Genomic DNA, 16,634 nt, shown 5'->3' on the forward strand with positions numbered 1-16,634 from the left:
GTTTTACGCACTGGCCATATGGGGCTGTTAAAAGGCGAGTGCGTTTTGCTAATCACTCCCTGATTTTCTAATTGGCGAATTAGCTTTTGAATGGGGAGCAATGAGTCCCTATTGGTGCGGTACTGCCGTCTGTGAACCACTCTGGTGGCAATTGGTACCTCTTGGTCTTTTACCTGGAGCAACCCCACAGCAGAAGGATCATCTGACAGACCAGGTAAAGTTGACAGCTGCTTAACACCATTTGTGTTTACAGCAGCTATCCCAAAGGCCCATCGATACCCCTTGGGATCCTTGAAATATCCCATCCTAAGGTAATCGATTCCCAGTATACATGGAGCCTCTGGACCAGTCACAATAGGGTGTCTCTGCCAGTTTTTACCAGTGAGGCTTATTTCGGCCTCCAACATAGTCAATTCTTGGGAACCCCCAGTCACTCCATGGATATATATTGGTTGTGTCCCTTGGTGACTTGAGGGCATTAGGGTGCATTGTGCACCAGTGTCCACCAAGGCTTTATATTTCTGTGGTTGAGATGTGCCAGGCCACTTAATCCACACAGTCCAGTATACTCTGTTGTCCCTTTCCCCCCCCTGGCTGGGGGCAGGGCCCCTCTATTGTTTACCTCGTTGACTTGCAGCAACTGGAACTCTCCCCTTCTTGGAAGAGTTCACCTTGGTAGTTGTTTCACCTTGTAATTCTTTCACTCGTGCCTGAAGTGCAGAAGTGGATGAATTACACCACTTCTTCATGTCCTCCCCATGACTACAGAGGAAAAGCAACAAGGCAAGACGTGTAGTCTCATTGTTGATTCGAGGTGACTTATCGTTGTCATTTGCTTGAATACGAGGACGTCTCTTTTTTATGGTTGAGATTTTCGATGATACAGGTCGAGAGGAACTCATGTTGTTTAGCTCTCTCAATAGGCGATCGTGGAAATCCTGGTTTCCATCATCTGGTACCACCGTGGATTCATCTACATCAGGCACATTAGCCAATTTGTCAATAATATCACTTTGTGTTTCCTCCACTTTGTCTAACCTTTCCACTATTTTTTTTCCCATTTGGACAATGGCTGAAGTATAAAGCTTAACTTCTGTAGCGCTTATAAATAATTCAAGCTCCTGAAGTCTGCTAATTAGCTCATTTACAGGGGGCTTTCTTTCCCCTTTGCCATATACCAATGCAAGTGCACTGGCATGCTTTTCTGGAGCTGCCTTTGTAAAGTCACGCCACATTTGTCGTGGAACGTGGACTGCTTCAGGATCATGTAATTGGTTTGGATTGTTACGATTGAACTGGGGGCTGTAGAGCATTTCCACCAGAGCCCTTTCTCTCAAAAATTGGATACCTTTCTCCATATCAGTCCATTTCTTTTTCTCAGGCTCCAAGTCCCGTTTAAAGGGGAATCTATCTCTTACCGCTATCAACATCCGCTTCCAGAGGGTGTAGGACCGACTTTGGCATGTGCCTATACCTCTGTCCACACGTGAGTCCCTGGAAATGCTACCCAGTTGGCGAGCTTCACTGCCATCGAGCCACGCACTGTTGGCACCATTGTCCCAGCAGCGAAGTAACCAAGTGACCATATTTTCTTTTGGCTGACGTGTGAAATCCTTTCTCAGATCTCGAATTTCACTCAGTTTAAAAGATCGATCAATAATGGTCGTAATACTTTGCTCACCTTTTGCTCTATCAAGAGTCCCAGGTGTTGATGTTGGCAGCTGTGTTGATGAGGCTGCCCCATCTATAAGTTTGGACTCGAGAAATTCTTGTAAAGAAAATTTAGCTTTTGGCTCCTCGTCTGACTCTGACCCTGACTCTGACGCTTGTGTTATTTCCTCCAGGCGACCTTCCTCCTTCTTCCTCTCTCCTAACTTTCTCTCTCCTAACTTTCTCTGCTCCTCTGACTTCTTTTCCTCCTCTAACATCTTCTTATACTGCTCTAACAACCTCTGCTCCGCCGACTTCCTCTGGTCTTCTGACTCCTCCTGCTCTCCTGAGTCCCCCTGACCTCCTGAGTCCCCCTGCTCTCCTGAGTCCCCCTGCTCTCCTGAGTCCTGCTCTCCTAACTCCCTCCGCTCTTCTAACTCCTTCTGCATTTTCTCTATCTGAGTTGAAACTCGTTTTGTTTTTCGCCCTCTTACAGGGGCAACCAACATTGTATCTGGTGCCCCCGGTGGTTGGTTAAGTTGGAGTACATACGGTTCAGACTTGAGGGTGTCGCATTCTGCCCTGAGGACGTTATAACTAGACTGGAGGGCGTCGTGCTCAGACTGGAGAGCGTTGTGCTTACACAGGAGGGCGCTGCGCGCTGCCCGGAGATTGTCGTACCTGGACTGGAGGTCTTTGTGTTCAGACTGGAGAGTGTCGTGCTCGGACCGGAGGGCATCGCGCTCAGTCTGGAGAGTGTCATGCTCGGACCGGAGGGCGCTGTGCTCGGACTGGAGAGTGTCGTGCTCGGACCGGAGGGCATCGCGCTCAGTCTGGAGAGTGTCATGCTCGGACCGGAGGGCGCCGTGCTCGGACTGGAGAGCGTCGTGCTCGGACCGGAGGGCATCGCGCTCAGTCTGGAGAGTGTTGAGCTTGGTCTGGAGGGCATTGTGCTCGGTCTGAAGAGTGTTATGCTCGGACTGAAGAGTGTTGTGCTCGGTCCGAAGGGCATTGTGCTCAGTCTGAAGAGCGTTATGCTCGGACCGGAGGGCATTATGCACAGACTGAAGAGTGTTGTGCTCGGACTGGAGGGTGTCACAGTTGGATTGGAAGGCATCATGCTTGGCCTGAAGGGTGCCGCACTCAGACTGGACGGCGTCATACTTGGACTGGAGAGTGTTGTGCTCGGTCTGGAGGGCATTGTGCTCGGTCCGGAGGGCATCGCGCTCAGTCTGGAGAGTGTTGTACTCGGACCGGAGGGCGCTGTGCTCGGACTGGAGAGTGTCGTGCTCGGACCGGAGGGCGCTGTGCTCGGACTGGAGAGTGTTGAGTTGGGATTGCAGGGAGCTTTTCTCATCCCAAAGTTTTTCTGCGTCAGCTCTAAGATTCTCTTTCTCGTACCAGATTGAGTCTCGTTGGTACAGGAGATCTTTTCTCTCAGCTTCAAAAACTTTTTCTCTCTCTACCTTCTCATCCCAAAGTTTTTCTGCGTCAGCTCTAAGACTCTCTTTCTCGTACCAGATTGAGTCTCGTTGGTACAGGAGATCTTTTCTCTCAGCTTCAAAAGCTTTTTCTCTCTCTACCTTCTCAGCCCAAAGTTTTTCTGCCTCAGCTCTAAGACTCTCCTTCTCGGCCCTGAGACTCTCTCTCTCAGCTTCAAAAACTTCCCTCTCAGGAATGGTATTGACTAAGGCCCAATAAGCATTAGCTAGGCCCAAAATCATTTGTGCCTCCTGAGATCTGCCTGAGCCACAACATTCCTGCCTCAAATATGCAATCAAACTCTCAGGATTCTTCAAGTGTTCAGGAGTGAAGCTCCATAACACTGAAGATGTCTGTCCTTTGAGAATCTCTTCAATTCCCTGCCACTCAGTATTCTCTGGTTCTAGGGAAGACTTCCTCCGGATGTTATAAATCCAGATACTGAGTGAGATTATTACAATAATCAACAGTAAGATCAGGGAGATTAAGAGTGTGGCCCACTGATCATTCAAAAACTGCATAAAGGATTCATAGAAAGAAAGAGGAGCACGCTTAAAAATCACCATTTCTGTATAATTAGTTGCATTAGTTGCTCCCTCTGGAGCTGTATACAGATACGAAGTGAGCATTGCTAACCATGCTTTCAATCCATTATACAATTGTATAGCTCCATAAGAAAAAGTGGCTAGCTTAAACATGGCCCAATATGTTCGGAGCGTCTCAAAAAAAGAACCAATGGCACACAGTCCCTGGTAAAACAAATTTAGTAGAGAAAACATTTTTTTTCCCTCCAATAGAGAGAAAAAAGTAAAAGAAAACAAAGCTCAGCAGTGTTTATAAAATATACCGGAGTATTGGCAGTCCGCCTGGACTTTCAAGGTCAAGCTCGCAGGTGCAGAATCGCAAACACGAGATAGCTCCTTAACAGGGAAAAAAAACTCGTAGCTCTGTTAAAAGCTAAAAGAGCAACAGAAGAAAACACAGAAAAAACAGCAACTCAATTTGCCCGCATTCTCCACCAAAATCTGTCACGGTTTGAACTAAAAATCCACCTGCGTCCGTGACAGGGGGCCGTAGGCCCCGGAGGGGCCCTAGGCCGAAAGGAAAAAAAAGTTAATTAAGAAAAGAAAACAGCGGCAACGATCTAAGGAGGCACACTTATTTACTAAATACTATATCGAAATACAGGATAACACAATATAATACAATATAATTGAAAATTGAGCTAACGAATCAAGCAAAATAGGAGAGAGAATGAGTCCCGTAACCGAGAGGCCTACTGTAAATCTAGGCGAACGGCTGAAGGCTCCCACACACTCCCCTGAACGCCAGAACTCGAAAGACCGTCAGTCTGTTCTGCGACAGAGTTAATATAGAGTCCAGGTCCCGTGACCTATCGTGTTGTTCCCTGGGAGATGTAGTCTTCTTCTGTAAGTTGCAGATTCAGTAAAATTATTCATGCTTAATATGATGTTATGATGTGGAATACTGATAGCAAAAAATACAAAATTATTAAACCATGACATGGTCTTTAACTTGTAAAAAGTGATTAATAGGGGCAGAAAGCAAAATTTTGTATAACATTTAAGTCACTGCCGTAGACCAAAATACTGAGGCCCCCCACTCCTGTTTCTTTCCTAGGAACAGACTGGCTATCACCTCCAGACAAAGCTGAGCCCCCATACAAACAGGCCTCCTCCTCCCCAGATCTGACCGATGCTCCTTTCATCACTGTGCCCAGCAGGGAGGTGGCTGCCCACCATTCTGCTCCCATAAGGCACATGCTGACCCCATTCAGCAAAGTCCTCTGCAGGGCTGCCCTGCTATGGACTAAAGCTTGCATTTCACTAAGTCATTTTTCATCTAGGTCATTGTGTTGTTTTACACCCACGTACTCCCCTCTCAGTGCATGCAATGACAAATATCAGGTGACAGAGCCTAGGCACAGTCCTGGCCAGAGGGCTGAGGAAGGTGCTTCTCTTTTTGTAGAGGATGAGCTTAATGCTTGATGAAGGCTTTTCTCCAGTGGGTTTCTAGTGTGAGTAGTTGCTCAGAGTCAGGGATGCTTGCTCAGGTGTGGCAAGTCCCACTGGGGCTGCACAGCATCCCTGGCAGGGAGAGTTCATCACAGTCAGCTCTGGAAAAAGCCAGTGGCAGGGGACAACGCCAAGTCTCCCTGCTGGCATGATCATAGAACCACAGAGACACAAACTCACCCTCCGTGCAAGGAGATGTGCATAGCCTATATCAATGCTTTGCCATTCTGCAAGGCTCTCCTCTGGGCTGAAGTGTCCCAGGCCCCAGGGAATGTGTGAGTGTATAACATGAGGTCAGTAGAGCTGTCTCTGGCTGCTCTGTGCAAGGCAGGGGTTACTGTGTCTCCTTCTGCCAGGATGCAGTGGTGCAGGGTGCTGAGCACTCTCACTTCCTATCAGTCTGAACTCAAGGTGCTCAGAGTATTGCAGGGTAGAGCTTTGATCTGAATAATTGATTCAATTGCTATTTGGTACTGTTTTCATAAATAGCAAGCGATGATCATGCAGCTCTGAACCATGCTGGCTGCTGTACCATGCTCACAGCAATTCCCTGCAGGCTGAAAATGGCCTGGCTGGAGAGATGAGGAAACAAGTGCGTTTTATTCCAGATCACACAAACGTTTTGGGAGTGATGTTTCTCTCTCTCATGTCAAGCCTTGTGCTCTCTTCTCTGGGCCAAACTTTCTTCCTAATTAGCAGGCAGACATGGCTCATGCTCTCCGGAATATGTATATGATGTACAGAAAATCTCAGGTCTGGCCTGCAGTGAGACAGTAGAGAAGCTGTGTTTGGTTTTGATATCTGGATGCTTTTGGTCATTAGACCATTATTTCACTATCTTAGAATCGCTGTCCCTTGTCTAATTATTTATACAGCAACTTATAATTCTCTCATCATTTACTGCTAGGATAGTAAATGGTTAAATGAGCTTAATCTGGGCTGTAAGTGTAGATATGATGCCAGGCTTCCTGTTTCTTTAAAAAGCTTTAATATTTATCAGCTCGCTTGACTTCCTTTGCAGACAATACCAGCCCACTCCATTTTATATAGGGAGGGAAGCATTGGCAGCACTTGGACCCTAGCATTGCTTCATATAGGACTGCAGAGTTTGTTTACATTTGCTCTCATGAAGCCATCTGCTAAGAGGATTCTTGAGTTTCTGGTGGGGTTTTTTTTGGTAGTAATCTGATTCCAAAGGATGAGGCTTAAAAAATTTGACACCCCAAGGTGAGAGTTGGCATGTCTTTGCTGCAGGGAGTTAAATTCAATTGTAGTCCAAAGGGTTATTAACACTGAAAATTACTTTAGGAATGCGGAGTTGGGTTTGCAAGACCCACATGACCTAGCAATATATTTTTCTTCCTTGCAACGCTCATTTGAAGAAGAGTTGTGCTTTCCTACTATGGAGCATGTGAAGCATTCAGCAACTCATGGGCTTTGGAGCAGCTCCACTGCAGTGTGGGGCTTTGTTAGATGCTGAACCTCCTGGGGAAAAAGAGATGAACTGTCCATGTGTTCAATGGATAAAGAAGTGAGCCAGGGAACCAAAACCTGGGGTTTATGTTCTGAGACATTAATAAGGCAAAAAGCCTTGCCAAAAAGCAAGTGTGATAATGTTTTCCAATTGCATTCCCTCTTTTAGATCCAACTTCATGTACTCTGCAAGATGAGAGTAACCTACCCCAGTCCTAGGGCAAAATTGACAATGTTACACTAGGAATATCTGTAGCTGTTAAGAAACATACCTAAACACTTCCTTGACCTGTGTGCTTATGTCCTAAACCTTAAAGTAGCACTGCTGTGTGGGACTGAAGCTGCCAAACTTTTCCCATTACAGCAATTCAGCTTCTATTTCATTTGACTTTGCCAGTTCTTAAGTGCTTGGCCAACATTTGGCAGACCAGGTGTCTGCTTGAGGCTGAGAAGGTCTGGAAAATTTCAGCAGCAGGAGTTGTTCATTCACACAGTAAATGTAGCAGAAGTGTTCAGGTAAGCTGACCATCTAAGTAGCACTGACAGGGTTTTCTCTGGGCAGCTCCCGTGTCCCAGATCCAAGAGGTGGCAGCTCTCCACCAGTACCTTTTTGCTGTGTGCCAGTGAGCAGCATTCACGTGTGGTGCCATTTGAAAGGGAAAACAGAAGGTCAGATGTTGATCTGAGTCACTGCTCCCTGGAAAACATGGGTTTTGGAAGATGTCCACTTCCACCAAGGTGTGAACCCATCTGCTCACCACTAGAGAATGGAGATGACATGGTGGTGTCAGAGGATACCAACGAAGATGAAGTTCCAAAGGCTATACTTAGGGGAATAGAGGATTAGGTTATATTAATTCAAAATCATTAATATTTTGATTGAGTTGCTTATGCTTCTTTAACTGGTTCCTGCTTCCACAGAGTAATTTGCTAGCACAAATCAATTCATTCTTTTCATAGACATCCTGGGGATTCCCCAATATGGCCCTTCCCTTTTTACTGGTACTGACCTGGCCCTTGGAGCTTAGCACCAGCACAACACACACCTCCCAGTGCTCCCTCTTGCCTGCTCTTCACATCACCACAATCCTGTGCTTCGTGTCCAAAAGCTATTAGCAAATAAAAGAAAAGTAGTTTAAAAACTGTTTAAAAAGGAGCTCTTAAATTCCTTGGCCACAATTCAATAACAGCTTATCACCAGAACTGAAAGCACTTTCAAATGCAATTTAGCTTCTGTGTATTGGGCACACCATTCCTGGACTGACAGTGTGTCATGCAGCTCTGACGCTGGAATTGAAGCGATCATAGCAACCTTTTAATCATTTTCTAGATTGTTTCATTTTGGGTCTCAGGACATCATTCTCAGCCCAGCGGTGCTATTAGGGTTGCCTGCACGGGGCTGGAAAAGGTTTCAATCTCCATCGCACTCACAGAATGATGAAAAAGACTCAGGCAGGGCAAAGCAGAGCTTAGAAATGAGCCCAGAGGCCACAACCCTGCCAGGGCAGCAGCCCCCCCCTGCTCCTCTGCACCATCAGCACCAGCAGGGCACCAGCAGGCACAGCCTTGGCTGCTTCTATCCTGGCCCTGGGTGTACAAACCCAATTTCCAACCCAGTTATTTTACCCCACTTTTTTTTTTTTTTTTTTTTTTTTTTTTTTTTTTTCATATCAGCAAAGGGTTTACCAAGAGACTAAGTAGGGAATGGGAACATTTGCTTATTTTCAGCATAAAAAGCACACAACCTGCAGCACGATGCTAAGAGCAGGCAAAGGGGCAGGTTACCTTTGGTTTTTGTTGTCCTTTCAGCTGCTCACAAGTGAGTGCTTTCCACTTTCATCTTAGACTGATCACTCTATGAAGAGATATCAAAAGCACATAACTGGAGAGCTGGTTGCTGGCTAGGTGAAGGCATGACACCTGTCAGCTCAGAACAAAATGTGCAGTTTACAATACTAAACATGCCTGGGAACAGATGCTGCTCTCAAAAAATACATGTATGCTTGAGAAACTATTTTTAATAAAAAACAGTTGACAAAAATTGTGGGCAGGATTCAGGTGCTTGTCTGACTTGGACACCCAGTTTGTGGGTGACAGTGACAATTTGCAGCTGGAAGAATTAAATCTCATGGACCAAAAATGACGATTACAAGAAGCATACACTGATGTACAAAAGGAGGGCAGGCAAAGCTGGGATGAAAATCAGATTTCATGTCAGATGATATCTTTAGGCTTCTGTCTTTTGAAGGAGAGTAGAGACATTAATGAGTGCAGTAACAACTGGTGGCTCGCTCCTGGCCATTTAAAGTATCAAAGATCCCCGAAGCACTTACATGAGATTTATTGCATCTGCCAGAGTCATGTCAAATAGATCTTATGTGGAGCCTTTAAGTGTCTGTGGCCTTCATTAGAATATTTCTTCAGTTACATAGCCATCAAATTGTTATTAAAGATAAATGCAACCAAGTCAGAAGCAAACACTTTAAACTGGTTTTGCTTTGCGAGATTTATTTGGAAACATACACTTATCAATCAGCCACTGTTTTGTTTGGGGCAATTTAGCCTTCATGGCAACAGGAAGATCCGTATCAGAAGTTTGCATTGGAAGAGCTGAGACTTTAAGGAAACAAATGAGCTGAAGCAGTACTCCTCATTTATAAGCAGAAAATGCAGAGTAGGGGTTTATGTGATCAAATGATGGAGGCTGCATTGAAAAAAAAAGAGATTTGGCCTAAAGTTGCATCTCATCAGAGCCTTCAGATGTATTAAGAGCATGGATCAAGAATAAGCAGAAAGGGAAATGCTGCATCTCATGATCTGCAAACAATTTTACTTTTTCCCTGTAAAATGATAATGGAAGAGATTACCAAAAGCAGCGGGGCAATGCAGATAGAAGAGGAACAAGAGAAAGATTGATGGGGCATTAGGAAATCAAGAGGAAGAGAATGCCAAACCCAATTTCTACTTTACACGTAAGTGAAAAATCAACAGCTTATTAGTGATGAAACAAAGGAAATATATAAACAGGTAGAGTTGTTTTAGTGCATAAATTAGAGTTGTTTAGTTAGAGAACAAGAAAGGCTGGCGCATTCATGCCAAAAGTGGAGAATAAAAGGTGGGCAGGAATGAAGGGGATGGTACAAAAGGGAAGCAGGGAACGGAAAAGAAGGTAACATCTGAAACATGGGTGTAGACTGTGGGGGCGGACGGCCCATGGCGACGTCCCTGAGCAACAGGCTGTGACATCACCGCATGACAGATTGTGACCACTCAGCCCTCAGTGCTCATAGTGGGGTGCCGGCAGAGCCCAGCTCAGTCTGGCTCGTTCCTGGACCTGCTGAGCAGCTGTGCGAGGCTTGTTGGTCGAACGAGGATTATTTGGTTGTGCTGTGCTGGTCGTGCCTGGGGCTGCTTGCAGCATCTCAGTGCCCAGTCCCACAGCATCGCTTGTGTTTCCCTGGCCCTGCCTAGAGCAGCCAGCCGGGGCCCTACGGAGCGCACCCGCAGCAGCGGAGGTGAGTGGTGCGGGGACACGAGGGTCCCTCAGGGCAGCTGTGGGGAGCCCGGCCTTGTGCCAGCGGGGAGCACGTGACGGCCCAGTTGTGGGCTTGGGAGAGCTTCCTACTGAGGGACCGCTGAGGCCTTTCACCCCCTGGGACAGCGAATGACTGTGGCTTCTCTTCCTCTTGCAGAGCTCAACACCATCTCTGCAGCTGAGGTGACGGAGAGCAACTTGTCATCCTCAGTTCTCCCATCCCGCTGCAGTGAGAAGAGCATGGCCGCAGAAGAGGCGTGGACGTGCTCCATCTGCCGCGATGTGAGACGGGACGTGGCGTCCGCCAATCCCTGTAAGCACACGTTCTGCGTCGGCTGCATCCAGCGCTGGGCGATGCTGAGAGACAGCTGCCCGCTGTGCAGAACGGCCATGAAGACCATCCGGGTGTCGGTGCGGGGAGACGACGAGTACGTGGAGTGCATCGTGTCCCCGCCTGCGGTGCCCGTGCCCGTCGGCTTTGGCACCGCCACCGGCCCCAGCGGCACCGCGGCATCAGCTCCACCCTCTGCACCACCGTCCCCCGAGCCCGAGGCCGCGGAGCCGGAGAGAGTGGGCGGCCTTGTGCCAGAGGCGTGGGCAGCGCTTTTCAGGGTCAGACGCGACATCCTGGACCCGGTGCTGCCCTGGCTGGAGCAGGAGCTGCGGCGCAACGGGGAGCTACGCTGGTGGAGAATCAAGTGGCTGAAGAGCATGATCCTGGCGTTCCTGTGCCAGGTGGGGCCGGACAGGGACATCCTGGCGCAGTGCACGGAGCACGCCCTGGGGCCCGTCGCCGCTCCGCTCATGGGCGCTCTTGTTGAAACCATCGAGAGCCGCTGCAGCCAGGAGGCCCGGAGGCTGCTGGGCCTCGAAGACCCCAGCGGCACCCAGGAGCAGGAGGACGGCCCCGCAGCCCCGTCCGGTCCCGCTGCCTCCCCGCAGATGCCCGTCGCCCCCGGCGCCACAGCGGCCGGCAGCCGCGCGGGTCCCGACTCGGAGGAGCTCCCCGGCACGTCCAGCGGAGCCCTCGGAGGGGGTCCTGGCGAGCCGGGTCCCGAGGCGGCCGGTCCCGCCACCCAGGGCTGCAGCCGCGGCTCCTCCGCTCGCGGCCGAGGCACGAAGCGCTCGGCTGGGGGGTCCCGACGCCCCACCAAGAGGAGGGCCGGCAGTGCCCAGCGCGCTGCTCGGCCCTGCAAGAGGCGCCCCGAGCGGGGCTCACAATAAAAGATACAAGCCAAGCTTTGTAATAAAAGCTACAAACCAAGCTTTACAAACCAAACGTGTTGTTCCTCATGTCTCTTTCCAGACGCTTTGCCCTTCACGCCCCAGCCCTGCACACACTGTGCCGTACGAGAGCCAGTGCTCTCAGTACCCGGTGTGGCTGGGCCGCCATTCCACCCTTCTGCTGGGCCCTGTGCGGGCTGTGAGGCGCAGAGCCACTGTGACCGGGATCCTGTGAGCGGCGGGTGAAGGCCGCCCAAATTGCGGCAGGTGAAGGCACTGTGTAGAACAGCCACCTGTGCACTCAGGCAGAACACTCCAGAGTTCCCAGTTCACACGTCTTGATCAACTGCAGCACGGCTGTCACACTGCCGCGGCCTTATCGCTATGTCTGCGTCTGTGACAGGGAGACAGAGCAGGGCCATTGCACACTGGGCCTAAAAGGAGGGGAGAAGGGGAAAGGGAGCAGAAGGGAATGAGAGGGGGAAAAACACTGTAGCAACAATCTGAGCAGGAAAAGAAACTTAGTTTACTAATTAAATAGCAAAAATACAAGTTTGCTGGGATTGAAGCTAGTACGGCAAAGCAACAAGAGTTTCTGTAGGCCGAGGTTCTTACTCTGATGCACCACGGAGCAGAGAGAACTGCTCTCGTGAATTCCAGTCAGTCATGTCTTTCCCACCAACTGGAAAATGGAAATGAAACAGTTAAGTCTTCTAGGAGCTGCTGTACATCTCTTTTCTTCTGAGACAGGTAAACGGAACTGTTGACAATCAACAGGACCTCAGCAATAACCCCCAGCGCACCATGCGCTGTTATGATGTCGAATATTGATAAGAAAAGGCACAAAACCACAACATTCTACCCCTTATAGGTGTGGTGCTCAGAGATATGATTTAGCAGAATGTTGTTAGAGTCAGGGTACTACTGTTAGGCTGTGGTCGGACTTTTTGACCTTCAAGGTCTTTTCCAACCTGGGAAATTCTATGATTCTATGACTCCAGGGATGGCCATCTCTCTAGTGTCTCTCCCAAGTCCCTCCTCACTCCCTGCCAATCAGTACTCTCTGGCTCTGGGGAAGGTGTCCGCAAAATATTATTGATACAGATACTGAGAGAAATGATGAAGAGTACAGTCAGGGAGACTGACAGCACGGTCATCCATGTCCAAAACCCAAGGCCTTACTGTAATGATGAAGGCATGACAACTAGGGAGCACACATGCTGCCGGGACGAGCAGAGGAGGAAAAGAGGCACCCCATGATCTGCAAACAGTTTGATATTTCCCTCTGAACAGAAAAGGGTAACACAGAGTCCTCTGGGGGATGTCCTTCTTCTCTTCTGAGACATGCATACTAGAAAGTATCGACAGCCCACAGAACTGGAGCACTGATTCTTTAACTCCTTGTGTTCTACATGATGTTATTATGTGGAATACCGGAAACAAAAGTCAAACAACCACAAGTCACACTTGTGGATAAACTGTGCAGAACCATCCATGTTCAAGTCCACTTCTCAGTTCCGAGTCTCTCTATGTAGTACCTCTTCCTAGGCACTAAACAGAACCCACCAAGCTAGAGATAATTCACCCACTTGACAAACTTCAGTCCTACCAGCCAGATTTGCAGGACAGCTGTTTTGATGCATTTGGGTGGAACGACGGGGACAAGAGGAGGCTCCAGAAGTCCATGCACTGGAGCCTATAAATAAGGCCATGTACAAGACTGGGGGGACCCTATCCCTCCACACCTGACCCTGCCATTATCAGGTCAGACGTGGGATCCAGGACTGAGGAGCTCTCTCCACTCCCAACTCCCCCTTTCACTCTTTCCTCCTAAAGTTGCTAAGACAAGGTTTCCCATAAGCTGTTAAGTATGTTGTCCAGCAGGTCGAAGGAGGTGATCCTCCCTCTCTACTCTGCCCTGGTGAGGCCTCATCTGGAATACTGTGTCCAGTTCTGGGCTCCCCAGTACAAAAAAGACAGGGATCTCTTGGAAAGAGTCCAGCAGAGGGCCACTAAGATGGTGAAGGGCTCGGAGCATCTCCCCTATGAGGAGAGACTTAGGGAACTGGGTCTGTTTAGTCTTGAAAAAAGAAGGCTGAGAGGGGACTTGATCCTGGTTTATAAATACCTGAGGTGTGGGAGCCATAGTGGTGAGTCTGGTCTCTTTTCAGTAGTGTGTGGGGATAGGGCTAGGGTAAAGTTCAGGACGCTGAACTTTAGAAGAGCAGACTTCAAGCTACTCAATGGAATGCTGGCCAAGATCCCCTGGTGCGCTGCCCTCAAAGACAAGGACGTTGAGGAGAGCTGACTGCTCTTCAAGGATGCCCTCCTGGCAGCACAAGAGGTCTCCATTCCCCTGAATAAGAAAGTGGGCAGGAGAGGTAGAAAACTGGCATGGCTCAGTAAGGACCTGCTGAGAGAGCTGAGGGCGAAGAAAGGGGTGTACAAGCTCTGGAAACAAGGCTGTGTCACCTGGGAAGAATACAGGGATGCCGTCCGGACTTGCAGACGTGGGATCAGGAAAGCCAAGCACAGGCAGAACTAAACTTGGCGAGGGACGTGAAAAACAATAAGAAAACCTTCTACAGGTACATTGGTCAGAAGAGACAGGCCAAAACGGGCGTACCTACTTTGGTAAATTTAAAAGGAGAACTGGCTTCAACAGATGAAGAGAAAGCTGAGGTGCTGAATGAGTTCTTCACCTCGGTCTTCACTGGTGGCCAGGATTCTAGTCTTTTTCACGCCCCTAAGTCTTGCACCCCCATACCTCTATGTGGGGACCAAGGAGGTAAATCCCTCCCCACTGTAAGGGTAGAGCAAGTCCGGGATTGTCTCCTTAGACTGAATCAGTACAAGTCTATGGGGCCAGATGGTGTGCAGCCCAGGGTCCTGAAGGAGCTGGCTGAGGTGGTTGCTGAGCCGCTCTCCATCATATTTGAGAAGTCGTGGCTGTCAGGTGAGGTCCCGGATGATTGGAGGAAGGGTCACATCATTCCCATATACAAGAAGGGGAGCAGGGAGGACCCGGGGAACTACAGGCCGGTGAGTCTCACCTCTGTGCCTGGGAAGATTATGGAACAGATCCTCCTGGACAACATGCTTGACCACATAAAGAACAAGCACGTGATCCGAGACAGCCAGCATGGCTTCACCAGGGGAAGGTCATGCTTAACTAATCTTGTGGCCTTCTATGATGGAGTGAAGGCGTTGGTGGATGAAGGGAAGGCGGCCGATGTCATTTACCTGGACCTGAGCAAGGCCTTTGACATGGTCCCCCATCACATCCTCATCTCCAAATTGGAGGGAGGTGGATTTGATGGGTGGACAACTAGATGGATAAGCAATTGGTTGAAAGGCCGCAGACAGAGGGTGGTGGTCAATGGCTCTATGTCCAGGTGGAGGCCGGTAACGAGCGGTGTCCCTCAAGGGTCTGTCTTGGGACCGGTGCTCTTTAACATCTTTATTAATGACACCGATGAGGGAATGGAGTGCACCCTCAGCAAGTTTGCTGACGACACCAAGCTGAGTGGTGCAGTCGATACGGTGGAGGGAACGGATGCCATTCAGAGGGACCTTCACAGGCTGGAAAGCTGGGCTCGGGTGAACCTAATGAGGTTCAACGCGGCAAAGTGCAAGGTTTTGCACTTGGGCCGGAAGAACCCCAGGCACCTGTACGGGCTGGGAGGAGTGGTCCTTGAGAGCAGCTCGGCAGAGAAAGACCTGGGGGCCCTGATGGATGAAAAACTCAACATGAGCCAGCAGTGTGCTCTGGCAGCCCGGAAAGCAAATGGGATCCTGGGCTCCATCAGAAGAGGGGTGGTCAGCAGGGATAGGGAGGTGATTGTCCCTCTCTTCTCTGCTCTTGTGAGGCCCCATCTGGAGTACTGTGTCCAGGTGTGGAGCCCTCAGTACTAAAAAGACATGGAGATTTTGCAAAGGGTCAGAGGAGGGCCACAAAAATGATCAGGGGGCTGGAGCACCTCCCCTATGAGGACAGGCTGAGGGAGTTGGGTTTGTTCAGCCTAGAGAAGAGAAGGTTGCGGGGTGACCTCATTGCAGCCTTTCAATACCTGAAGGGAACTTACACCCAGGAGGAGAGTAAACTCTTCGAAAGGGCTGACAATAGCAGGACTAGGGGAAATGGTTTTAAGTCAAAAGAGGGAAGATTTAGGTTGGATGTTAGGGGGAAGTTCTTTACTAGGAGAGTGGTTAGGTCCTGGAACAGGCTGCCCAGGGAGGTTGTGGATGCCCCGTCCTTGGAGGTGTTCAAGACCAAGTTGGAAAGGGCCCTGGGCAACCTGATCTAGAAAAGGTGTATGTTTGGTGGCCCTGCCAGGCAGGGGGGTTGGAACTACATGATCCTTGAGGTCCCTTCCAACCCGGGTCATTCTGTGATTCTGTAATGGGATGAAAGTACAGCATAGGAAGTTTCGCATGAATGTGAGGAAGAACTTCTTTACAGTGAGGGTGACGGAGCACTGGAACAGGCTGCCCAGGGAGGTGGTGGAGTCTCCTTCTCTGGAGATATTCAAGACCCGCCTGGACGCCTACCTGTGCGACGTGGTGTAGGGAGCCTGCTTTGGCAGGGGGGCTGGACTCGATGATCTCTAGAGGTCCCTTCCAACCCTACAATTCTGTGATTCTGTAACTCAAGGCTTTCTTTGATTTCCCATAAAAATGCACAGCTTAGGTGCTTTTTTAGAACCTAAGGATAGGCAGATCCTTGCTAGAGGGCCAACAGGATAGCTGCTCTTTAGAAACTTCCCATTTAAGCTGATGATTATGTATGGGCCACGAGTGTTATTTCACCACAAGCCATTCCAAAGGAATTAATGAATGCTACTCACAGACCCCACACCACAGGTGGCACACAACACTCAGAAAGAAAGGTATTTCCAAACTGATAATGGAAGACATTTGCCAAAAGCAGCGGGGCAATGCTGACAGAAGAGGAATGGAGAAAGATTGATGGGGCGTTAGGAAATCAAGAGGAAGAGAATGCCAAACCCAATTTCTACATAACATGTAAGTGAAAAATCGACAGCTTACTAGCGAAAAAACAGGAAATGTATAAACAAGTAGAGTTGATTTAGTACATCAATTAGAGTTGTTTTAATTAGAGAAAAGAAGGTAACATCTGAAACATGGGTGGGGGCTGTGGGGGCGGACGGCCCATGGCGACGTCCCTGAGCAACAGGCTGTGACATCACCGCATGACGGATTGTGACCACTCA

At 49.2% G+C, this 16,634-nt stretch overlaps 1 protein-coding gene across 1 annotated transcript; it reads left to right on the top strand.

The window, feature by feature from the left end:
• Positions 1-10,319: 10,319 nt before the first annotated feature.
• Positions 10,320-11,414, top strand: LOC146761715 (uncharacterized). The gene has a single exon (XM_085540869.1). The coding sequence runs from the start codon at positions 10,417-10,419 to the stop codon at positions 11,398-11,400; it is 984 nt and encodes a 327-aa protein (XP_085396995.1). The 5' UTR covers positions 10,320-10,416; the 3' UTR covers positions 11,401-11,414.
• Positions 11,415-16,634: the final 5,220 nt, after the last annotated feature.

The sequence above is a fragment of the Coturnix japonica genome, chromosome 2 (assembly GCF_054131305.1).
Source record: "Coturnix japonica strain WE chromosome 2, WE-NBRP24, whole genome shotgun sequence".
In the NCBI taxonomy this organism is placed as follows: Eukaryota; Metazoa; Chordata; class Aves; order Galliformes; family Phasianidae; genus Coturnix; species Coturnix japonica.

What these genes read in the sequence shown, in the direction of transcription:
- LOC146761715 (XM_085540869.1), top strand. Translation starts at nt 10,417, where the DNA reads ATGGCCGCAGAAGAGGCGTGGACGTGCTCCATCTGCCGCGATGTGAGA.